This window comes from Xenopus tropicalis, chromosome 8 (assembly GCF_000004195.4).
Source record: "Xenopus tropicalis strain Nigerian chromosome 8, UCB_Xtro_10.0, whole genome shotgun sequence".
Classification (NCBI taxonomy): Eukaryota; Metazoa; Chordata; class Amphibia; order Anura; family Pipidae; genus Xenopus; species Xenopus tropicalis.
The window spans coordinates 80,187,647-80,213,495 of NC_030684.2; the positions used below are offsets into that span (position 1 = coordinate 80,187,647).

General features: G+C 40.1%; 1 protein-coding gene across 1 annotated transcript; it reads left to right on the forward strand.

The window, feature by feature from the left end:
- The first annotated feature begins 276 nt into the window (after window positions 1–276).
- Window positions 277–25,849, forward strand: spred3 (sprouty related, EVH1 domain containing 3). The gene is made up of 6 exons (XM_002939252.5): window positions 277–513; window positions 17,502–17,673; window positions 18,648–18,816; window positions 20,048–20,130; window positions 20,358–20,519; window positions 24,212–25,849. Exons 1-6 carry the CDS (start codon window positions 503–505, stop codon window positions 24,887–24,889), a joined length of 1,275 nt encoding a protein of 424 aa, XP_002939298.2. The 5' UTR covers window positions 277–502; the 3' UTR covers window positions 24,890–25,849.

Here is a 25,849-nt window from a genome sequence, read left to right on the forward strand (position 1 = left end):
CTGGCCGATGCTTTCTGGCGCTAGGACCATGCAGCTTCCAGTCGTGCTTAGTCTTCTCTCCTCGCCCTTCCTTCCATTAGCCCTCTATCCCCGGCCCCACTCCCTGCCGCTTCCCAGCTCTTTCTGCCCGGTACCGAGAGCACCCAGGCCCACTCTCCATCCCTGCTCAGCCTCCAGGTGCAGCCAGGCACGGCTCCCTAGCAGAGACACAGCCCAGGAGGGAGAGAGGAGGGGGGTGGGGAGGAGGAGGGAGGGAGGGATGGGGGGGGTGCTGAGATGTTGTTACCTGGAAGATGGCTGCTGTTCCAACAGCCACATCATGATGCCCAGAAAAAATGGAGAAAGAGAGGAAAAGAGAGATAAGCAATTCTGCCAAGATTTCCATCTAAGCAGCATATAGGAGCAGAGGATCCAGGAGCCATCCCTTTCTGGGGGAACCATCCCTGCTTGGGGAGCCATCCCTTCCTGGGGGAACCAGCCCTTCCTGAATCCCCAATCAGCTATGGACAGAGAGTGAGTTGTGCATTTTCTTCTAATAGCCCCTTGCCCTCAGCATACCTACCAGGCAATGATTTTAGGGATGGCAGTAGCCCTAGATCTGCTTCCTATTGCCAATAAAGCCATTGAGCGCTATTGTACAGAGGTAGACATATATGCCACAGCAGCCCCTGCTCATCTGCATGTCTGCTCTTCCTATTGCCCAAATAGCAGCGATTTCCTCTATTCTGCATTTTCTCGTGAAGTGCAAGTGTGTGAGGCGGCCATTCATTGCATGGGACCGAACCCACCTATCCATTCATGTCGTCCTTTTTTCATGTCCCCGTCCAAGGTGGGGAAAGGGAAGGGGCAGATATTTGTGAATCAATCCTATTTGCATCTGGGTTCATTCATAAAAAGAGACTGTGATGAGTTTGAGGAACCATGAAAGCTGCTCCCTCCCCCCACCCCCTCCTCCCCTCCTACTTGGTGTGTGTATGTGAGTGTGTGTCTATCTCTGCAGATGTGCCAGGGAAATGTACACTGTTTCCCAAGGAAAGAGCTGCCCATTCAGACCACACACGGGATACGAACCCTCCGAAATAATAGCCCTTTGGGCTTGCTTGTCATACTGTTACCTGCTGTTTAATAGGGAAAAGGACAAAGAAACCCCTCGTCACGTGACCAGCCATTCACAAAAAAAAATCTCCTTCATTCAGAGATGCTTCATGCTCCTTTCCAGGGGGCTTCTCAGCCCCAACTGGTCCTTTACTGGAGGGTGGCAGTGCTCTGCTGCTTTCATTTCACCCTGGAATAGATGCTCATCTTAGTGCTGCCTGGGGGAAGGGACATTTGATGCTTCTGCAATTCCCCATATACCACATTTGTGCTCTTTTTCCTTAGTGTCTATTTCAATAACCGTTTTAATCGCACACTGATAACTTTTAACTATTTAAAATATTGAACTATTTATATTATATTATTCTTAGCACATCTGATCAGAATATGTTGCCGCAAATCACATTGGTCCAGACTAGAGGTTCTGTAGGGCTGATATAGCTCAGCTGCTGTAGAACACTTTTGGGGTGGGCACATCCCTTTATCAATAGGATGGTGATTTCTTGGCATCTTAGAGCTGTGCTAGCTAAGAGTTTCTGCAGTAGCTGCACAATTTGTTATAATGCATACAGAACTCAGAAGGTACCTTTCCATTTAATTCACAGAAATGTCAGATCTGTCACCCAGCTAATAGGCCCCCTACTATATAAGTTTATAAATTGCCAATGTATTTATTTAAAACTAAAGTGCTTTATTAATTCCTCATTTAGATATCAAAAGGGTGTGTAAATAATCATTATTGCTTATGTATTTTTTTCTTTATCATCATTTTTTTCTATTGTGTACTACAGGTATGGGATCCGTTATACGGAAATCCATTATCCAGTAAGTTCTGAATTATGGGAAGGTCATCTCTCATGGAGAGCATTTTAAGCAAATAATTCACATTTTTAAAAATGATTTCCTTTTCTCTTTAAAAATGTATAGTTAAACCCTATTTGAGGCAAAGCAATGCTATCAGGTTTATTTAAAGTCAAAATGATTTTTAGTAGACCAAGTATGGTGATCCAATTTACAGAAAGACCCCTTATTCAGAAAACCCCTGGTCCCAAACATTCTTGATAACGGGTCCCATGCATGTTCTATTCTTGAAATGTACATTCCAACATTGCAGGTGGTAAGATTTTTATTTTTAATTATTCATTGCAGTAACTTTTTGCTTCATTATTTTGTTCCTATTTATTTAGTATTACTTGAAATACATACATTGCATTTATATAATATTAGAGTCCTGTCAGTGACTGAGCCTGTCTATTATAATGTGCAGTCAGGTTATATAGTTAATTAGACCACTGGCTAAGCTTGACCTTCATTATGGGCAGAAACACAGCACCTTCACAACCTCTACATTAGCAGTCAAACTGAAAGGTGGCCAAGTATAAAGAGGTTTGGGTGTCTATTTGGGCCTGTTTCAGCCTTGCTGCTCAAACAGCATTGCATGTATAGGTGCCTCTGGTGTCAGTTTGTCCAAATAACTTCTGGATGTGCAAATGCTGCCTCTCAGGGCACATGCAAGGCATTATATTGTGTAACATGCCCTTTAATTTGTCTATTTTTTTTGTAGTGATTTTCTTTTTCCTCTATAGTAATAAACTGTACATTTTACTTGATTCTAACCAAGCTACATAAATCCATACTGGCAGCAAAACATTACTATTGGGTTTATTTAATATGTACATTTTTTTAGTATATTTAAGGTATTGAAATTCAAATTAAAAAACCCTTAGAAGACCCATTAATTAGAACACCCCTGGTACAAAGAATTCTGAAAAGAGTTCCCATAACTGGTTTATGATTATGAAGATGAAATGATTGGTGACACAGCCATTTACCACACCCACTTGGAAAACATTGGCTGATCAGTCTAAGGTGGCCATACACGCACCGATAATATCATACGAAACCTCGTTTCGTACGATATTCGGTGCGTGTATGGTATGTCGGCGAGTCGACCAATATCGCAGGAAGCTGCTGATATCGCCCGACTCGTCGATCGGACCAGTTTGAAAATTTTGATTGGGCGCCATAGAAGGCGCCTGACCAAACTCTCCCTTCAGCGCTGAATCGGCAGAAGGAGGTAGAAATCCTATTGTTTCTACCTCCTTACCTGCCGATTCAGCCCTGAATCCGATGGACCGATGGTCGCACGAAACATCGTCAGATCGCCACGTGTATGGCCAGCTTAATAAATCCAAATTTGGCTTGTATATGGCTGAATTATGGAAATGGAATAGACTTCCAGCATTCTCTGAGGCCAGGACTTCTCCGGTTACCTCAGACCAAAACCCAGACACTGAATAAATATCTAGATACACTGAAGCTGTGTTTTGGTGGCTAGATGTAAGTAATGGGTGTGGCATTAGGTGATGCAGTGGATGTCACAGTGCTAGGCTTTTTTTGAGTATTTATTTGACTACCTATTTTGACTATTTATACTATTTATATTAAGTCAATGGCTGATAGCTTTCCAGACCTACTTGCTAGATATCTAGAGGAACCCGGGCCAGATGTTGGTTAGGCCAGCTGTAATTTTGCAGAGACCAATAAGCTGACCCAGTCTGGAGTGGCTGAGTCTGCAATTAACACTGGTTTGTGTATGGTCATCTTTAACGTGGCAGATTCTTTGAGGTGCAACTGCGGTGATATCCAGCACTGGCCAGTGACACGTGATCAGCACTACAGTGTTTCCCCAGTGACAAGGCAACAGATATGTGAGACAGGAGCACTGGTTGGGGGTAAGCAATTTCAATCACTGGGGGGGGGGGTGCATAACATTTTAAAATGTAGTTCTCCTTTAAGTAAGGCCACACCAAAGCATTTTGCCAAGCTGTGGTAGCACGTTACCACAACCAATTTGGTTAGCTTGGGGCCCATGCACAGATCACAATCATATAAATCAACCCTTTTAAGCTTGTCCTTCAAATCCTGAAGATAAATAAGATATCTTTAGTTATATTTAAGATGGCGGCACTATTTCTTTGAAATATTTTGTTTAGATTAGGCTCGACAATTTGATCATAAATAAATGGAATCATGTAGGTGCAGTGTAAAATAAAATCCCATGTCTGAGCTTGTCCCTTTTACTAATCTGCAGCCGGGGTAAACCAGTTATTAGGTACAGCTATACTCAGCTCTGGTTTGCTGTCAGCAGTACAGCAAGTAGGGTTGCCACCTAGCCAGTATTTTACTGGCCTTAATGGTAAAAATTATACAAGATGCCAATGTTATTAATAGGGTACAAAGATCAAAATATAGGAAAGTCAGTATTTTTTTTTTAAAGTTAGCAAACCCTAATAGCAAGTCTAAAGGAAACCAGCAAAGAGGCAGTAGAATAGGCTTCCTACTAGATAGATTAGGCTTAATAAAAACCTGTAAAGAATGGCAAATATATAGTTCTCCTATCAAATACAATCTTGTTGGCATAACCCAAAATCATTGAAAAAAAACACGAGAGCATATTGGAAGTGAAACAAAAATGTAATGAGGAACCATCTTCTTGTTGAAACATCACTTTTTGTTTTATTTGATTTTAAACGATTTGGTTCCACACTTGTCTGCAGCAATCTCACTGCCCCAAGTTCTGTATTAAAGGTATACAGTTGTCAGAATGTACAATGTTCTCTTTTTTTCTTGTATACAATGCGTAATATATTATTAAGTTTTATGCTTGTATGTCTTGTCACTAAAGCTAGCCACACACGAACCAATATAAGAATTGGCAATTTAATGGCTTGAGTTTGGGGGTCTGGACTTCCCAATCGTTATTTGACTGAAATTGGGCAGATATCTGCTGGGCAGACTTGAAAATTCTGTGGGCTTGGTCCACTTCGATGCTGTGCTGCTTCAGCTGCGGCAGCAGCCCCAATGCTGTCCCCTCTCTCTCGCTCTGCTGTTACATCACATTGCTAGTGTAGAGAGCTGTGCTAGTACGGCAGTATTCAGCACTAACAGAACTGAATTTTTGTTTAAAATTTTATTTGCTGCCCCTGATAACTGGCAGCATACTTCTCATCTTGGCTTATGGCAGAGCAGCCCTGGCTGGGGTCCTTGCCTGGTGGGTCTCTGTACACCCCAGGGCCAAAACTAAGTGTCGGCAGAAGAGGCTCATGCTTAGTGTGAAACTTTTGGGGGGTGCTGAGCTTGTACTTCTTCTGCCTGCTTAACTGTAGCTTTGGCCCATCTCCTGGTTACAGTGCATGCTCATGTACAGGGGGGGAGGGAGGGGTGGGGTGTTTACCTAGGGAACCCTCTACCCAAGGCCTGGCACTGGAATACCTACAGTATGATCAGATCCGTGGCCCAAATCAGGCTAAATCAGACAGATTTAATTCTATTTGTTTGTTTTTTTGGACTAGCACCAGAAACTTCTATCATGCTTTATAGCAGGGATTCTACATATACTCTCAGGATTAGAGGTAGTGTCACACAAGAATAAGCAGGATCAACTACTCTTTATCTGACAGGCTCACCGAGGGAAATGGCACAAAAGGTGTTTTGTCATCTGCACAATTTCTTCCTGGTTGCCGAGTGGCACAATGTCCACAAATTCTACACCATAATTTAACCTTGTAAGCACTCTTGCCCTGCCAATTTAATTGTATTATCCTCCAAAAATGCTCACTGAGGCACCTTGAATGATAACACAAGGGCCACAGCTATTACAACATTAGCTTATGTGGGAGTTTTGTCACTTGCCCATGAGAAATCAAGTGGACAACAAAACCCCTTTGTGCCATTGCTCTACAATTTACTAAAATGAAGTGTGCCTTGGAAATACATTAGCCTGTGCCTACCCTAACCAGGAATGACTCAGTCCTGCTCCCAGTCCAGCCCGGCCCAATATTTGTCTGCAAAATTTATACCCAAGTCTGACCTGATGAAGTGGAGGTAGGCGGGGTATTTGCAGACATGGAGGGGTAAGGGTGCCTAGCTCATTGGGGGTTGGGACAGGCCGTTGATGTCTACAGAAGTGGCTGACTGGTCTGATCTGTGCATTGATGCTTGGATTGTCTGTGATTTAACAATGACAGGCAAAATGAGAAGGAGTCTAAGTAAGATGAGGCAGTGACCTATAAATTATATAAAGCTATGAAATACAGGACATAACATTTTACATATAAAGACAAACATTTCACCAGAATAGATGTGCAGTTACTTATGCATATTGATAGGAGATGATGGGAGGGGGGCAGACTTGTAAGAGATTAAAATCTAAACTGAAAAATAAAAAATGGTATTTTGTAAAATGTACAATGATATTATTAACAAAAAAAACGGAGTAATCATGTAATGACTCCTTTAAAATATATATATATATAGTGTGTAAAAATTTTTTGAGGGTAATTATTTTAAATGATTATGGCATAATATTAATGATTAAGCTGTCAAAATAATCTTGTTTGCACCTTGCACTTTATTCAGGAAGTGAAGCAACCAGTGTTTGTGGCAAGGTGCAAGTATACACACAGTTACATTTGTGGATGGCATTTAAATGCACTATTTGTAACTTTTCATATGTACTTCTAGTAGTAATATTTAATAGTTTTTTTCGGTTGTAAGTAATCCGGTGGGATGAAGAAATAGAAACATCTAAAATGTTCATAAGAAAAGATTTTTTTTTTACTGGGTTCCCAGATAAATATATATTTATTGTCCTGACTAGATCATATTGTTTTAATAGTAACTTCAATTTTAAAATGACTAACCTTCAGAATTTTGTAAGCTTTAAAAAAAACTGTGAACTCAGGGTGGTGAATGCAAAATGTTGGCACATTAGATTGCATAGACTTGCATGCAATTAATATATTTAATGGTTAAATACCCTAACGTGCAATTCCAATAATCACTTATCCACAGAGCTGTCAACCAACCCATAATGATCCATCCTGTATTTTTAGGCTTGAATGACAATTTCACACTAAACGATAACATGAAATAAGATCTCAAAAAGGGCTGGAGTGGATCATTATCTCCCTCATGACATGGGTATCCATAACCTTGGCAGGAAATGGAGAAAACTGACCTGTATGGGCTTAAGAGGCACCATCCCACTGCTTCCCCCTTATGATTTAATCTCTAAAATTAGCAATACAGGGTATGGGATATGTTATCTGGAATTCTGGGAGTTTTTCTGGGGTCTTTTTCAAAATTTGATTCACCATTCCTTAATTCTGCTCAAAAATGTTTAAACTAGGATTGTTTTGCCATTAATATGAATATATGTAATTTATTTACCATCTAGTACAGGGTACTGTTTAATTATTACAGAGAAGAAGGGAGATTGCTTTCTTGTAATTTGGAGCTTTCTGGATAATATGTTTCTGGATAAGCCATCCCATAAGCTAATGCATTGATGGTTTAAATAGTAAAGGTATGGAATCCATTATCCGGAAACCTATTATCCAGAAAGTTCCACATTACAGGAAAGCAATCTCCCATGGACTCCATTATAAGCAAATAATTCTATTTTTAAAAAATGATTTCATTTTCTCTGTAATAATAAAACAGTACTATGTACTGATCCTAACTAAGCTATAATGAATCCTTTTTGGAGGCAAAACAATCCTAAAGGGTTTATTTAATGTTTAAATAATTTATTAGTACACTTAGGGCAGTGGCACACGGGAGATTAGTCGCCCGCAACAAATCTCCCTTGTCATGGGCGACTAATCTCCCCGATATACCATCCCACCGGTGAGAAGGCAAATCGCGGGGGGATGGCATACGCAAATTTCGGCAAATCGCCGGGCGCCGCATATGCCATCCCACCGCCAATTTACATACTCGCTGGTGGGATGGTATATCGGGGAGATTATTCGCCTGCGCCAAGGAAGATTTGTCGCAGGCGACTACTCTCCCCTTGTGCTACAGCCCTTAAGGTATGGAGATCCAAATTATGGAAAGATTCCTTATCCGGAAAACCTTAGGTCCATTATCTGGAGTCTCCCAGTGCACACAGAAGCTAGGGACATATAAGGAGATGCTCACATGCATACTGAAGCCGTCTCATAGTGCTTAAAGTGCCATTTCATTCTGGGAATGTAAGGGTTACATGCCACATAAACCTGTTGGTCTTAGTAATGTTGTTTGTACATAAACTGACTAAAGGATCATGTGCAGGTGGTGTTTATCTACATAGGGTCCTATTTATTATGCTATGTAAAATGAAATTCGGCGGAAAAAGGTTGTAAAAAAGTTTGTCGTCTGAACACGATTTTACAGCGTTTTTTTACGGAAGTTCTGGTGAAAGAAAAATACCGCAAAAATTAACCTGATTTTACACTGTTTTTTACACATCTGTTGATGTGTGGTGAATTTTGTTGCTGTTTTTACTTATATTGTTTTTGTACCCTATACTAGCTATTATTTTGCCATAGGTATTTTCCTGATGCACTTACATTTCCCATTTACATACTCCATGTTCCTCTATTAGTGGCCTGCCATATTTGTGCAGCAGTAGTCCATTAGCATTAGAAGCTTTGACTGACAAAGAAGGGATATTACTGAGTTTAAAGAAGGGCAGCTAAACTGATAAAGGGTATGAAACGTCTCACTGATTAAGAAAGACTGGCCAGGTTGGGTTGTCTACACTGGGGAAGAGGCGCTTAAGGGGATATAATAAATATGTATAAATATATAGGGGGCCATACCATACATTTTATGATGCTTTATTCAAAAGCAGTTTTAAAAATACCTGACCATCTTGGAGTCAGGAAGGAATTTTTCCCCCTTTGAGGCACATTGCAGAGACTTCCAATTGGGTTTTTTCGCCTTGCTCTGGATCATGGATGGTTTGTTAACACAATATGAATAAACCAGTTGTGTTGCAGCTGAAAACTGAGGAGGAGTCTTCTGTTTCACTACTATTGTTGGTACATTTCTCTACTTAAGTTGCACTACAGGTATTTGAACTGTTATCCAGAATGCTGGGGTTTTCTGTAATCACCAAACATCTTTCTGTAATCACCATATTTTAAGATCACTAAAAATTATTTAAACATTAAATAAACCCAATAGAATTGTTTTACCTCCACTAAGGATTAATTATATATTAGGATCATGTATAAATTACTGTTCTACTGGTACAGAAAAAATACAATTATTTAAAAAAATATATTATTTTTGATTAAAATGGGGTCTATGGGAGATGGCCTTCTTGTTTCTATTCAGAGCTTTCTGGATAACAGTTTTCCAAATAATGGATCCTATACCTGTACCACAGGAAGGGTTTGCCAGAATAAATCCAACAATGTTGTTTAACTTGTTTCATGTATAGAATAGCCATATGGCTGATAAATATGACACTTGATGCCTATATTATTAATAGGGAACAAAGTTAAAAGTATAAGAAGGCTTAATTTTTCCAGAAATGGGTGGCTACCCTATCCATGCACAGGACAGTTATTTATACACCTCATTAGCCTAATTATATTAAAAGATGGTAGGGCTCATTTATGAGTTCAAGTGCAATGTTCAATGTGCAAAATGCCTTTTTGGAGTGAAAGTCACCATGTTTTTTACTCACAATGCAGCATTTTGCAAGGGATGGTCATGCATTAGCTGCAGAATCTGTAGTCGAAGTGACTTGGGCACAAAAAATTAGAATCCATCTTTACTTTGCAAACCTTTTGAGGTTAACATGGAATATGGGTATGGTCTTAACTTTAGAATGAAGTTAACTTTGTAACAAAAAAAAGTTCTGAGGGCACAAAATGGTCTCATTAACACAATCATGTTCAGTGTCATTGGAGAATATTAAAGAGACAGCATCTGGCTTATGATTCTGAGAGCTAGGTGATGTGAAAGTTCAAACTGGAGAAGAAAAGGACCCATTTAGCTTGTCAAGGTCTCAGCCTTTTCAAGTGCTCATTGTTGCCATTCTTCAAATGCTGTCTAGAAGTTCATGGTCTGAAACATCATCATTTTTTCTGAAGCTGTAAGCTTTTTAGAAAACAAATCAATAAAGAATGCAATTCTTGGATCCTGATATTTGAAACAGTATAGCACCTAGTAGTTTTAGAGGCATCCTCTTCAAGAATGAAAGGCATTTGGGGCACAATAAAGAATTCCTTTATATTGTCGAAAGCTGATTCTGCTTATAATGTCCAACAGAAGTGTGTTGTAGAACTAGTTAGGTCTGTTATGGGCGCTATAATTTTGTAGAAGTTCTTGGTGGATGCCATCAGTTTTTATGATAAATCCTAGTAATTCGATAGAGGATTTTTTAAAATTTCCTTTTTCAAGCTTAGCGAACAGTTAATGAGTATAAAGTCAATGGAAGACCTGTTTTTATGCAGTCAATACCTTGTACAGGTATAGGACCCGTTATCCAGAATGCTTGGGACCAGGGGTATTCCGGATAAGGGGTCTTTCCGTAATTTGGATCTCCAAACTTAAAGTCTACTAAAAAATCAATAAAACATTAATTAACCCCAATAGGATTGTTTTGCCTCCAATAAGGGTTATTTATATCTTAGCTGGGATCAATTACAAGATACTGTTTTATTACTACAGAGAAAAATGAAATCAGTTTTAAAATTCTGAACTATTTGATTATAATGGAGTCTATGGGAGACTGGCTTTCCGTAATTCGGAGCTTTCTGGATAACAGGTTTCCGGATAAGGGATCCCATACCTGTATTTTGTTCTGTAAATTTGAAGTTTCCATAGCAAGGACGAAAAGCAGTTTTCCATTCATCTTCTTCCCTTATTTACACAAGATTGTATGCTCTCTGTGCAGGAGAGGTAGATGGGTAGATGAACCCTTTCTTGGGATAATATTAATTGATGTAATCCTTTAACACAGTTAACTGTCATTCAGAAAAGGGATATTGTAGCCCAAGGGAACAGTTGCTCCAGATTGTAAGTTAAAGATAGCAAGTCAAAAGCGGCAATCAAGTGTGATGTTGCAGAAGAGTATCTGCTCCCTTTTCATGGTAATAAGGGAGGCAACGTTTCGGGGGCGTACCCCTTCGTCATTGCAGAAGAGTCACCATCAAACTCCATGCTGGAAAGGTGATTCTATCAAATCCTCGCTTATGCAATAATTTCAGTGCCAAAATGCCTGAAGAAGTGCAGCTTAACATGCCTTTGTGAGGATATGTACATGACACTCATTTAAAATAATTCTGAGAAACCTATGTAAAAATGGTCTTTCTCTTGCAGGAGTCAGTGGGACAGGGTATAGCATCCACCACCAGGAAGCAAGACATTAGAAGAATTATGAACTCCTCCCTCTAATTATATATTTCTAATCCCAACAAGATAGACTCAGATGTATCTTGTGTCCTAAACGAGACTGCTGTTTTTGTGGCCAGCAAGATCCTTGCACCAGGGATTGACCTACCTAGAGGTCTTCCCCTGGAGTTTTCAGGGACTCAGTGAGCTGTTTAATGGCCACAGCTTGTCCTTGTTGAGCCACTAGAGGCTTTCTGCTGCGGTCATAGTCAATGGCTTTTTCTTCTGTCCGGTTTTTCTCCAGCCTCTTCCCTACAATCCAGCTGCCGGCAATAGGGTCTGTTTAAGTCTACCTCTACCAACAACCAGCGCTGGATCATTAACCTTTCTGCTGTGACTAAGCCTCCTGTTAGTAGCTTCTGTGATTCTGTGTTTTTGTATCTTGAAAACCTTGCTTCTTGCTCCTGAATCCTGTATGTCTGTTTCTGTCCTTGTTCCCTGTAGTTTGATTTCCCAGTCTTGACCTTGGCCTGTAATCTAAATTTCTAGAATTGTTTGCCGCTTGCCCTGACCCTGTGCCTGTTCTAGGACTTTGATTGCTGCCTGCCCCAACCAGTTGCCTGTATTGGGACTTTGTTTTCTGTCTGCTCTTTAACATTTCTTAGGTCCATGTGGTTCAATTAAACGTTATTAAATCCTTCTTAAGTCAGTTGAAAATTCTGCCAGAAGTCCCTCTATAGTGGCTTCCCTCTAAGTGGGATCTGCTGTACTAGGTCTAATCAGTCTCCTCTATAGCAAGACACACAGCACACTTTCTATCAGTTTAGGGTCATTAACTGTCCAGTCATAGTCATAAATACTCAGGGACCAGATTTTCTACATGTCTTTGAACAGTGAGTAGCCTTTTCTGGGTTACTATGGGCCATCTTGCACCTGGCATTCCTCTATCCACCTTCTGCCTAGCCTCTTCCCCATCTCGCACTTTGTAACGTGGCATTTTATTCATTCTCTTGGCTGTGATTGTTTCTTTTGGGGCAGGACTTCCTCTGATGCAATGACTTCCATTTCTTTATGCAATCACCTCCTGCTGTTTCACACTCTCTCCCAGGATTTTGGTTGTCACAACCTCTCTCCATCCTGATATTGGGGACAGTTGCCACTCACCATCCGTGAAGTAACAGCACCTTTCTCTCCTCTCTGCATCCTGAGCTGCAGTTAGTTTTTTTCACTCAGGGTAGACTTCACTGACATGGGGAACTGAGAAATCTCTGCTGTGCAGGAGGCAGGTGCTAAGAGCTAACTTTATTCTGGGGCCTCCTATAGTACTCATACTTAGATTTCACAATACTACTTTTTACACCATGTCTAAGGGTACTTCAGAGGCTTCCTTCTCAAGAGGGATGCAAAGCATATTTGGCATGCTTCAGATACTGTAAATGCCTCTCTTCATGCCGCAAGGAACGATTGTGCTCCTCTTACATTAAGCATTCTGCTGAGGCGCATTCCCAAGTTTAGGAATTGCTGGTGTCTCCTCTGCAGGACATTTCAGAGGGAATGCTACTCCTCAAGTGGTTTCAGATGTTGGCATCTATAGAGGCAGTGCCCCAGTTTTATCTTCGGGAGCTGCAGTGGAATATTCTGGACTAGTGAACATGCAACAACCTTTCTCAACCCATCCTTCTCACACCCAAGAACAGAATCGCATCATGGTGGCTAAATCCCTCTTACCAGTCCAAGGGAAGATCACTGATCCAAATTACAATCTAAATTGGCGAACATTTAAAACATAGGGAAGATGAAAACAGTCGGTGATTTATGATTTTGTTAATTTCTGATTAATCAAGATACATTGAATTTTCTTCACTAAACAGGTTTTTAGGGAGCGTTTTAAAGGTTGGAATGACCAAGAGAGTCTGATGAGGCAGAAAGTTTAAGAAACAGGTAGAAGCACATGAGAAGTCTTGCAATCAGGAATGGAATGAAGTTATGAAGAAGAAAGGCGATGGTCAGAAGCAGAGCATAGGTTAAGTAAAGGAGTGTACTTTGATATCAGAGAGGATATATAGAGTGGTGCTTCATTGTTAAGGTCCTTGAATTCAAATGTTAGTAATAGGAATTTTATTCCAGTAGAGATTGGGAGCTAGTTACAATATATTAGGACACTTGCAAAGAGTAAGTTGCAATGGTCAAAGTGTTGAAGGAGACATATCCTATAAAAATAATGAATGTGCCAGTGAATTATACTCCTCTAGATATAGAAGGATTGTACTTAAAAAGGTTTCAGACTGATTTATTGCGAAATTCCACCAAAACCCCACTAGTCCCGCCCATCTGTTCCACTTCCTGCTGGCTAAATTCTTTGGATGAGCAGGGGAGCCGTGGCTCTCAACACACTGCACTGTACGATAGGAACCAATCAGCAGCTAGGCTGACCTGATAGGAAACTGAAGCCTGTCTTTGTTTGAGTGAGTGCAGGTCTGTGATTGGCTCTCCCCCTCCTACTGTGCTTCTGGCAGGGACCGTTAGGACACGCCCACCCTTTATTTCGAACAGGGACAGAGAACTGATAGGATCTATAAGGAGCTCCAATAAAGGAGCCATTTTTACAGATAGGAATAATGTTTAGCCCAAAGTGAAACTAGCACCATATATTATTCCTAATTGCTTATAAAATTAGGGTTTTTCCCATTTATCCAATATGTCTCCCTTAAATAACAGGTATTAGTTGTTTCTAAGCTGAGGTGAGATTGTATAGAGGAAATGTTGCTCACATGAAAGCAACAGGATTTGGTGCAGGTTTAAATGAGATATGTAAAAGACAAAGTCTAATATAATTCCTAGGCAGCATGCCTGTGTGGTTGATTGAAACATTATGTTTTTGATGCGTGAAACCTGAGGTACATGGGAAAATGTTGATGGACATATATTGAATTTTGTTTTAGAGAGATTCAGTTTTTTTTGTGTCCCCTGTTATGATTAATTTTATAAACTCTACCTTCAGTGTTTGGAATGATGGGAAATACTGGATATAAATATTCTACAGTTTTTTTTTAATGGATGCTAAATAACTTTGTTTATAACTGGTGCTTTATTATTTGTCATTGACAATAGTCTCAAAATTTCATAAAACATAAAGAGCGGCAAATTTATTTTCATTTAATGTTTTTTGTACTCAGTAGTGTGGCATCATATCATCAACATACAAATTGCAGAATATATTGGTTGGAGTTTAGTAAGCATCTGTTGGTCTTCTTCTAGCAGAATCCTAATTCCCTAATTATATTGCATTTTGGTCTGCGATTATAGTATATATTTGCTAGTATACCCTAGCAGTAGTGGGCCCCTCTGATCCTGTGCATTTTGTCAACAAGCTCCTTTTATGTTTTCTTATTTTTATACAAAAGGACACACAAATACTTCTGTTTAGTCACAGGTCCTTAATATGCAGGCCTGAAAATCTGCCCACAACTTGCAGATTTGTAAATAGCAGGGGCAGATAACTTTCAGTATGCTCCCTTCCAGTCTGGTTTCTGCTTGTTTTTTTTCAGAGATTGCTGTAATACAGTAATAAAGCAAACCTTTAGCCAAACTATTCTAATTTTCTTTGACTTCTAAAACACCACTTTATGGCACTCTCTTTAACATGTTTATAAGGAACAGTGCTTTCCTTTTTGTAGTACAGTACAGTTGTGCTCTCTACAAAAATGATACAAATTTCTGTTACAAAATTGAAATTTGTCTGGCCTGGTTAAGTGGCACCTGAGGCAAGTTCACAATTAGCCCCATGGCTGAAAGGGCACTGCATAAGTCAAAGGAGACACTGTACTAAAGGATTGCTGAGTTTGTTGAGACACATAATGAACAGTCTTTTTATAGGCAAGGCCGTCAGCACCATCACCTACAGCAGTGCTGTCCAACTTCTGTGTTGCCGAGGGCCGGAATTTCTCTAGAATACATGGTGGAGGGCCGCTAATGGAAGCCAGTTTTGACCACTCCCCTTTTTTAACCACACCCACTTCAAACCACACCCATTTTATCACAATGGTGGTAGTGCAGCAAAAACCCAAATGCTTGGTCCTCACTGCGGGGGGGGGGGTCCTCACTGCGGGGGACCAAGCATTTGGGTTTTTGCTGCACTACCATCATCGTGATAAAATGGGTGTGGTTTGAAGTGGGTGTGGTTCAAAAAAGGGGAGTGGTCAAAACAGTTATTCATATATGAAAGAATTATATTATGTCATATTAAGACACACCCTTAAATCCATATGCCTCCTCCTCCCCATGGGTAGCACAGCAACCCCCAGCACATAATTACACACCTTAGGGACCATTTAATGGCTATTTTCAACTATTAACAAACTCCCAGAACAAACCCCTGCCAGGTTCACCTCTCACTGCCTCCCTTATGCTGCCTGTGTGTGCCATACTCTGCCTGCCCTTGGCTGCCTGTGTGTGCCATACTCTGCCTGCCCTATGCTGCCTGTGTGTGCCATACTCTGCCTGCCCTTAGCTGCCTGTGTGTGCCATACTCTACCTACCCTATGCTGCCTGTGTGTTCCATACCCTCCCTGCCTTATGCTGCCTATGTGCCATACTATGCCTGCCCTATGTTGTCTGTGTGTGCCATATACACAGGCAGCATAGTCCAGGCAGTACATAAAATGTACTAAGGTGTGAACAATGTGGGTGATTACAGCCTGAGCCTGAGGTGTGAACACTGCAGGGGGTGAACAATGCAGAAACTAAAAGGTGTGAAAAATACAAGGGAATTACATGTTTAAACAATACAGGGGGATTCCAGCCTGAATCTGAGGTGAGAACCATGCAGGGGGCCAGTTAATCTCAAAACTGATACTATTTACAGTTTACACAAAGGTAAACCATCAAAGCAGCCAGAAAGGTGGGGGGCCACACAGAGGGGGGTTGCGGGCCACCAGTTAGACAGCACTGACCTACAGTATAAGCCTACTTTACAAGCTTCACTTGAGGTAACATAGGAGAATTGCAAAGTGCTTAATTAGGTGATCACTGATGCTTTCCAGGGAAGTTAGTAGTGTTTGACTTTACTGTGTATTAAAAACCTTCCAGGCCCAGCAGAATAGTAAAAACAAAGTAGGGGCACCATGACCCATTTCCTAATGCGGTAAGTCATGGTCCACTCTCCCTGGACCCTGCAACCATGAAAACCCCAACTTTTGGCAGCACCATCTTGCTACATAGCTGCAGCATGCAAGAAAGCAAGCTCCTTTCAGTTTATTACATACTAGAGGTCATTTATTTTACACTTGTACATTAAAAGAAGGCCATAAATTATACAATAAAAGCTGCCAATGCCAACCTGGACTCTCTCAACTGAGGTTGGTGCGTATTGGCCCATGTATGTGACCTTCCCAACAGCCTGCCAGACTGATATTTGTCACAAATATCTATTTCAATATATGGCCTGATATCTATTCTCCTGCAATACTTTGCTAGCTTGATTACACAGTTAAGTTGATTATATTTGCACATGTATGGGATCTTTTACGTGAAAACCTGATATGCAGAAAGCTTTACTTTACTGGAAAGCCATCCCATATAGTCAATTTTAAGCACTATACAGATAATAGTATGTCAGGCTGCTGGAATGCACCAAAACAAGAATATTATAATACTGCATGCTGATTTTGTGTCATTAGTTGTCCACTAAAATATCTGAGATGGGGCGCAGTTTCGGGGCACGGTTTCAGGCTGCAGTCTATTCTGCCATGGTTTAAAATTCTATAGATTTCTGCAGCCATATACTAGTTTTAGGCTTTTCTGCACTAAAGAATAGTTTGTATAGCACCCATCTGGCAAGGGGCACAGCCAACTTGTGCTACCTTTCACCATGATAGTGTTGCTTTACAATGATAGATGAGCCCCAGCTAAAGTGGTAGAGTGGAAGATCGTTTTCCAATATGGCTACACCCATTGTGTTAGCTGAAGCACAGGGAAATATAGTGTCTTAATAAAGAACAAAATAAGCTGAAACAGTTGAATTGCCTGATAATAGGCAATAACATAAATAATCTAAATTAAATAGACCTGCCAGAAATTGCTCTTATATGAGACAAGGGGAAGGTACTACATGAGCCTTTTCTTTTAATGGTCAAAGTATTCCCAACATTAAAAAGAAACCCAGTGCTGTCTATTTGGCACTATTCAGGAATATGTTTCTGTGATTTATGGTTCTTTTTTTGTTTTTGCAGCTACATTGTGAGGGTCCGAGCAGTGGTGATGTGCAGAGACGATTCTAGTGGGGGCTGGGTTCCTATGGGAGGAGGTGGTCTCAGCCACGTCATGATTTGCAAAGTACGGCGGCCAGAGACATCCCACCAACGAGATTACCTCATCCGTGGGGAAAGACTGAGGGATCAGACAGTAAGTAGGAGCAGCCTCTTTAGTGGTAACTGTTACCTAAATATGCATCTATACCATAATTCCTCATTAAAAATCATCCTTGGGATGGATCAATTTTCCTATTCCATGTATGAATTAACATTAAAGTGAGGTTACCAAATTATGTGAAAAATCAGGGGACATTTTGACCTGTTTGCATATAAATTAAATACAGTCCTATATTTTTACCATTCTTCCCTATTAATGACATTGGCACCAAGCATCATTTTCACAAGCCAGGCTAGGTGGCAACCCTACATATATTATATGGATGAATTAATACCAAAGTGTTTTGGCTCATTGTATATTTCATTCCTGCAAGTTCATAAGACAGAAAAGAGATTCCACCCAGTACGGAAAGCATTATCTTTGTACTGGTCACACAGATACAAATGTGACTTCTAATTTGATAAACATTTCCTGCTTCCTTGCAACATGCACAAACTGATGGCAAAGTGCCCCAGTGATGGTTTCTCTGGGGGCGTTTGCTGTCTGTATATGTGAAATAAAAAGAACACAGGATTTTTCTCATGATATATTTTTTCATCCACAGCTGAGTAGTTGTAGCTAAAAAATGTTGTAGTGCCTAGTTATATAGTTTCATCGCAGATCTGGTAAAAAAAAAAAACAGAAAAAAAAAACCAAAAGTGATCCTTCACTTGACTGAGGGCCTACATCTGGGGGAAGGGTGAATGTGTGCTGACAAAGTCTTAATTTACACAATTAGCCATTTAGCTGCCAGAATTTTCCCATCTAATGATGGATGGATTAACCCAGTGTATGGATTGCATAAAATATTCTAAAAATGAAGACATTACATTTTGAGCATTTAAGATCTGTTACAGTTCTAGGAGTATCTAAACATTTTTGCTAACCTTTAATGTTAATCCTGTGTTGCTATGCATGGAATAACATTATGCTGGTGTTAGATATCTGCAAACCGAATTTCTTTACAGACCATTCTGGAGTGTGTATTAAAGAAGGGTTTGGTGTACAACAAGGCCAATCCAATCTTCCACCACTGGAAGGTAGAGGAGAGCAAGTTTGGTTTGACATTCCAGAGCCCAGCGGATGCAGTCACATTTGAAAGAAGTGTACAGGCTGCAATGGAGGAACTGGCAGAAGGTAAGAAGCGTCCAAATGTAGAGGCAGATTTACTAAAACGTGATTTTTTTTAAAAATTCAAATAAACTAATTTCCACGAATAACTGACATTTATCAAAAATCTGAACAGAAAAAGTGCAAGAAAAAGTTGTGAAAAAGTCATGAAAACTTTGTACGTTTCCACTTGTTGCACGATAACTGTTACTTTTGTCACACAAAAGCCAGTGTCAAAAATCTGAAAACCTCTAACATTTCGAAACAAAAAGAAGATCTTCCAGGCTAGGGACATCTGCCACTGATTTCTACATGACCTCAACAAGTTTTAGATTTTGTTGCAAATCTCGAAAAAGAGACTTTTTTTAACACTAAAAAAAAAATATCTGACCATAAATGGCTCCCATGGTTTCAACATTCTATTCTATAGACCTCCATAAACATCATATTGTACAATAGGTTTCACATAGCCTCTCCTAGCCTTTATTTAGCTAGAACAAATGTCTACACATAAATGAAAAATCGGCATAACAGGAAAGGTCACCAGTTTTTTTTTTTTCAGGGAAACACTGTAGAAAGCTTGTTTGGCACCGTTGACAAAATAAACAAAATAGATTTTTACCCAATTTGCCCACTCAGGTGCTAGGCCAGATTAAGTTGAACTGATTATTTAAGTCTATACATTTTTCTATAGACCCCCAAGTCCAGGAACATCCCAGGGCCAAAGTAATTTGGCTTTTCAGCTTATTAACAACACTGAACAGGACATGATTAATTTACAATGCAGGACATAGTGTGCAAAATGCAAAAAAATCCACAATCTGCCATTTTCTGAATGTATGCAGGCCGCTGTGCTCTGTTTTGAGAACAGAGAACTATGGCTTAAAAAGGAGGCTGCCTGCATTAGATAGCACTCTATCCAAGAGTGGCAGCCAGGGGGGAAGTTGATAAACCCCATCTCACACACAACAAGTTAGGGAGTGCTATGCGGTTCAGCCCATAACAGGACCCTCTCATTATTGCCTACCCTAGAAAAGGGCTTTACTGTGCCTCCTGATGCTGCTGTCTGCACTAAGCTCTGAATTCTTGATCTGCCTTGCACCCCTTAGCTTTCGTGCATTTGTGCCCCCTTCAGTCTTCTTTTTTCCTCCAACCACATTATAATATTTGTGATATTAAATACCAGATGTTTAGACATGGCCCCTGTGTTTTCTCACAGCATTTTCCTTTTCTGTCCTGGTACTTTTTCTTCTTTTAGGATCCCTTTCACATTCGTCATCCTCATCATCATCTTCCTCCTCTACACGAGAAGAAGCAGAAGCTTTGGAAGATGCCTTGCCTGTAAGTTTATAAATTACCAATCATTTAATGCAACTTGCTAATTTACTGGCCTATAAAATGCCATCTCAGTTAGGTCAGTGCACAGTTGAGAATATGGTGACTTCCTAACTTATGCATATGATGTATCCTGCCCTAAATTATTCTGAAATTCTATAGATAGATAGATGTTTACAGTAGATCATAAATAGACAAACATTTTGTCAATCTCATGTTTTTCTTTGTCTCAGCTACATACAGATAGTGAGTCCTCCTCTAACAGCCGTAAGGAGATGCTACCAAAACATATTACCATTGTTACTAGTGAGTCCTCATCCAGCTGCTATGTGAGATCCCCTGTGTCTGAGGATTTTGGGTTCAGCACTGGTCCATCAGTCAGCCCTACAACACAGGTACAAGTCACTATATTTAGTCTTGCATCTGTATGTTTGGTATATATTTTATTACAATTGATACTTTCAACATTGATATGTTCATTTACAGTCTGGATGTTTAGCATTCTCTAATCTACTGTACTGTTATTGATGTATGGCCTGTCAGCACATAGTGGTTGGGACTTATCATGCTCTGTCTGCCTATCCATTAAAAGGCAATTCTTTAGGTGAAGCCTGGTTTTATTTAAAAAATATATTAAAAAAAAAAGATTATATACAATAGAAGGCAATGTATATGTATACAGTATATATATATACAAAAAAGACCAGCAACACTGAGTTATATTCCAAAAAGATCATTCAGCCTGGCTGTTTATACATGATACACGATTGATCTTTTTGGAATGTGTTGCTGGTGTTTTTTGGATATTTAAATCATTTACCTTGCACCCGAGGTAAGAGCTGAAGCAGAGTGCCACCCTGGGTTTGCTATATATATATATATGTTTGTATTCCAACCGAGTCGCATTCCAAGTAGATAAAACTTAGCTTTTATTGAAGCTCAGATTAAACACGATCCAAATACGAAAAACATCCGTGTAAAACCTTGTCCATTACAATAACAGTCAGCACGTGACGTTTCGGGAATACCATATCCCTTTCTCAAGCGTATTACCGTGACTGTTCAAAACTCTGTAGTATACATCCGTTGCAAGTTCCATGTATAAATAAGTACACGGAACTGACGTACCAGGTCCCTTGCAGACGAGACGCAAACCAACGCGTCACACCTACAAGGAAGCAAGCACACCCATTCCGTGATATATCATGACAATCATAAAGGTATAGTTACTTAGGTAATCAGACATTATTCCCCATATAGCAAATAAATCAAATCTAGCAAAACACCCCAGATGAAGATTAGAAACATATTAATTTACCCCATCATAACACTGTAGTAAAATAAAATAAAAAACACTTTATACTAATTATTAAATTACAAGAAAAGGTGTAAATCAAAATCCCTATTTAAGCCATTAGGGGTCAATGCATTAAGACGATGGATCCATTCAACCTCTGTTCTTTTTAAGAACATGACACGATCACCTCCTCTTTTTAAAGGAGAAATATGTTGTATTACACAAAATCTCAGATCATCAGAGGTATGTCCCATTTCTAAACAATGTCTAGAAACAGGTAAGGTTCTGTTACCTGTATTAATAGTAGACCTATGTTGTGAAAACCTGTCTCTGACTTTTTGAGTAGTTTCACCCACATAAATAAGATCAAATGGACAAATCAACATGTACACCACAAAACTGGTGTCACACGTATTACAGTATGTCCATGTATCTTATATGATTTACCAGTAAGAGGATTCTTAACTTCGGGTCCTGTCATAACAAAGCGACATTGTGAGCAACCCTTACACTTATACATACCCTCCCTAGGTGGACCCAGAAATATATATATATATAGCAAGAAAATGAGCTGCACTCACCAGGACTTGGCAAAAATATAATAAGTTTATTTAAGAAAAGAGATCCAACGTTTCAAGCACTAACTGTGCTCTTCCTCAGGGAGAAAAACCCTATATATATGAATGAATGACTACTTAACCAACAGATTATATTATGTTGTGACCTATTAAAGAATCTCGCCAAACTGGAATATATATATATATCAGTAAATATTAACATCCTTTCCCTTGATCCACCATTTTTTGATGAGCTGTGCGCTCCCTCAGGGATCACATGACCAGAAATAATGCAGCTTGGAAGCAAAAGGCAGAACTCTGTTTATTAATTAGTTGATGGGGCCTAGCATGTATGTGTGCCATGGCTTGTTTGTGTGCACTGTGAATCCTATGATCCCAGGAAGCGGCCCTTAATTCTTAAAATTACAATTTTCTATTTAGGATTACCCAATAGCACATACTACTAAAAAAGTATATTTTTATGAAAATGGTTTATTTAGATGAAGAAGGGTTTTTCATATGAGCCTGTTTATGCAATATACAGTGGTGTGAAAAACTATTTGCCCCCTTCCTGATTTCTTATTCTTTTGCATGTTTGTCACACAGAATGTTTCTGCTCATCAAAAACCGTTAACTATTAGTCAAAGATAACATAATTGAACACAAAATGCAGTTTTTAAATGAAGGTTTACATTATTAAGGGAGAAAAAAAACTCCGAATCTACATGGCCCTGTGTGAAAAAGTGATTGCCCCCCTTGTTAAAAAATAACTTAACTGTGGTTTATCACACCTGAGTTCAATTTCTGTAGTCACCCCCAGGCCTGATTACTGCCACACCTGTTTCAATCAAGAAATCACTTAAATAGGAGCTACCTGACACAGAGAAGTAGGCCAAAAGCACCTCAAAAGCTAGACATCATGCCAAGATCCAAAGAAATTCAGGAACAAATGAGAACAAAAGTAGTTGAGATCTATCAGTCTGGTAAAGGGTTTAAAGCCATTTCTAAAGCTTTGGGACTCCTGTGAACCACAGTGAGAGCCATTATCCACAAATGGCAAAAACATGGAACAGTGGTGAACCTTCCCAGGAGTGGCCGGCCGACCAAAATTACCCCAAGAGCGCAGAGACAACTCATCCGAGAGGCCACAAAAGACCCCAGGACAACATCTAAAGAACTGCAGGCCTCACTTGCCTCAATTAAGGTCAGTGTTCACGACTCCACCATAAGAAAGAGACTGGGCAAAAACGGCCTGCATGGCAGATTTCCAAGGTGCAAACCACTTTTAAGCAAAAAGAACATTAAGGCGCGTCTCAATTTTGCTAAAAAACATCTCAATGATTGCCAAGACTTTTGGGAAAATACCTTGTGGACCGACGAGACAGAAGTTGAACTTACATCTGGCGTAAAAGTAACACAGCATTTCAGAAAAAGAACATCATACCAACAGTAAAATATGGCGGTGGTAGTGTGATGGTCTGGGGTTGTTTTGCTGCTTCAGGACCTGGAAGGCTTGCTGTGATAGATGGAACCATGAATTCTACTGTCTACCAAAAAATCCTGAAGGAGAATGTCCGGCCATCTGTTCGTCAACTCAAGCTGAAGCGATCTTGGGTGCTGCAGCAGGACAATGACCCAAAACACACCAGCAAATCCTCCTCTGAATGGCTGAAGAAAAACAAAATGAAGACTTTGGAGTGGCCTAGTCACAGTCCTGACCTGAATCCTATTGAGATGTTGTGGCATGACCTTAAAAAGGCGGTTCATGCTAGAAAACCCTCAAATAAAGCTGAATTACAACAATTCTGCAAAGATGAGTGGGCCAAAATTCCTCCAGAGCGCTGTAAAAGACTCGTTGCAAGTTATCGCAAACGCTTGATTGTAGTTATTGCTGCTAAGGGTGGCCCAACCAGTTATTAGGTTCAGGGGGCAATTACTTTTTCACACAGGGCCAGGTAGGTTTGGATTTTTTTTCTCCCTAAATAATAAAAACCCTCATTTAAAAACTGCATTTTGTGTTTACTTGTGTTATCTTTGACTAATAGTTAAATGTATTTGATGATCAGAAACATTTTGTGTGACAAACATGCAAAAGAATAAGAAATCAGGAAGGGGGCAAATAGTTTTTCACACCACTGTATTCTTATAGAGGCCTACATTGTTTGGGGGTATAGTTTTCCATTAATGTTTCAAAGCATTCCTGCAAAGTTGGTAATCTCCTGTATCCTTTAAGTCCCAGCCACTACAGAGACTGTCTTTCCATGATGAAGAGGAACTGGAGAGCATCAACCCATGTAAGGACCTTTGGGTATCAAAAGGTTATGAAGATTACCGTCGTGCGGCCTTGCAGCGGACTGAACAGCCCAAGTCTGATCTGAGAGTTCACTTTCAAAAAGCCAGTGGCAGTAAAGCTAAAGAAAGACACTTTCCCGGAGCCACAGGCACAACATTAACAGAAAGTGAGGGGCCTCTGAAAGACCCTAGTGCCTCTCCTTCCTGTCGAATACATGGTACTCCTTCTCCTAAATCTAAGGAACATGCTAATGTCCTTGGAGAGGATGACACAGCCACTGCCCGCTGTGTTTACTGCAGGGACGTATTTACCAGTGAGGAGAATGGCAGAGGGCAGTGCCAAGATGCTCCTGACCCTATCGGGCGTTGTGTCTACCAGCTGTCTTGCATGTGGTGCGCTGAGAGCCTTCTGTACCACTGCATGTCAGACTCAGAAGGAGAATATTCGGACCCTTGCTCCTGTGATCCAGGGCACCCCCATTTTTGTGTACGTTGGGCTGCCCTGGTGGCCTTGTCTCTTGTAGTTCCCTGCATGTGCTGCTACCTCCCATTGCGGGCGTGCCATTGGTGCGGAGAACATTGTGGTTGTTGTGGGGGAAAGCACAAAGCAGTGCGGTGAGAGGAGGAGAACTAGGAGGAAGGAGAAAAGTAAAATGTTTAACCTGTGGCATCTGAGTAGCCACTTTCTATTTACATGGCAGAAAATGCGTAAGCCTTCAGGTGGTAGAAGTGGCCACGGAAATACGTGTATTCTTTTGGAGGGGATGTGGTCGCTGCAGCAATGGCCTACCAAAAATGGGAAAGGGAAATTGTATTAGAAAATTTGTAAGTTGAACAACAGTCTTTCAATGTGAGCAAATGCAAAATCTTTACTGTGAGAGAGTTATGTCCCACCTAGAACCCTACTGAGATAAGGATAGTGATCTGAATCAGTAAGTGTTATACAATATATACATGAAAGTGAGAAATATTTCTTGACTGATGGAAACATCAAAGGGTCCTATGTCATTTTATGGACTTTAAAATTCTCACTAAAGTGTCTGTGATCTTACCAACTTAAAACATATATTCCATAAAATATCATGGTATGGTCAAATGAGTCTGACTGCACAGATTTGTCATAACTTAGAGCAGCATTCATCAGATATGCCATCTGGCTGCTGCTGCACTAAAGGATGATAGTAGCTGTATTTCAACAGGTGAAACCCGCAGGTCAAAGGTCCCTGTCTGTCCAACTTATCCCTTTTGAGCAGGAAAACTTATGAAAAGTACCAAATGTCAAGCTGCATACACTTAACCACACTGATGCATTTTGCATTTTTCATAAGCCTTCTACTTAGAGAAATGCTCTGCAAACCCTGGTCTTAACTGATCTAGCTTGTCCATGTGTATGTAGGAGAAAACCAGGTCACTTCCAATTCCACAAGAACATTGTTAGAATGAAATATATGAGGTTACATTTCTTTACATGTTTTTATGCTTGTGCATCAAAAATGTAACCGCTTTTTATTGCACTGATTGGATTCCTTATGGATCCCCCATGAATAGGATACACATAATAAATTATTTCTCTATCGTG

Coding starts and splice junctions, on each gene's coding strand:
- spred3 (XM_002939252.5), top strand. Junction 17,674..18,647: donor AAAGACTGAGGGATCAGACA/GTAAGTAGGAGC, acceptor ATTTCTTTACAG/ACCATTCTGGAGTGTGTATT. Junction 20,520..24,211: donor CAGTCAGCCCTACAACACAG/GTACAAGTCACT, acceptor GTATCCTTTAAG/TCCCAGCCACTACAGAGACT.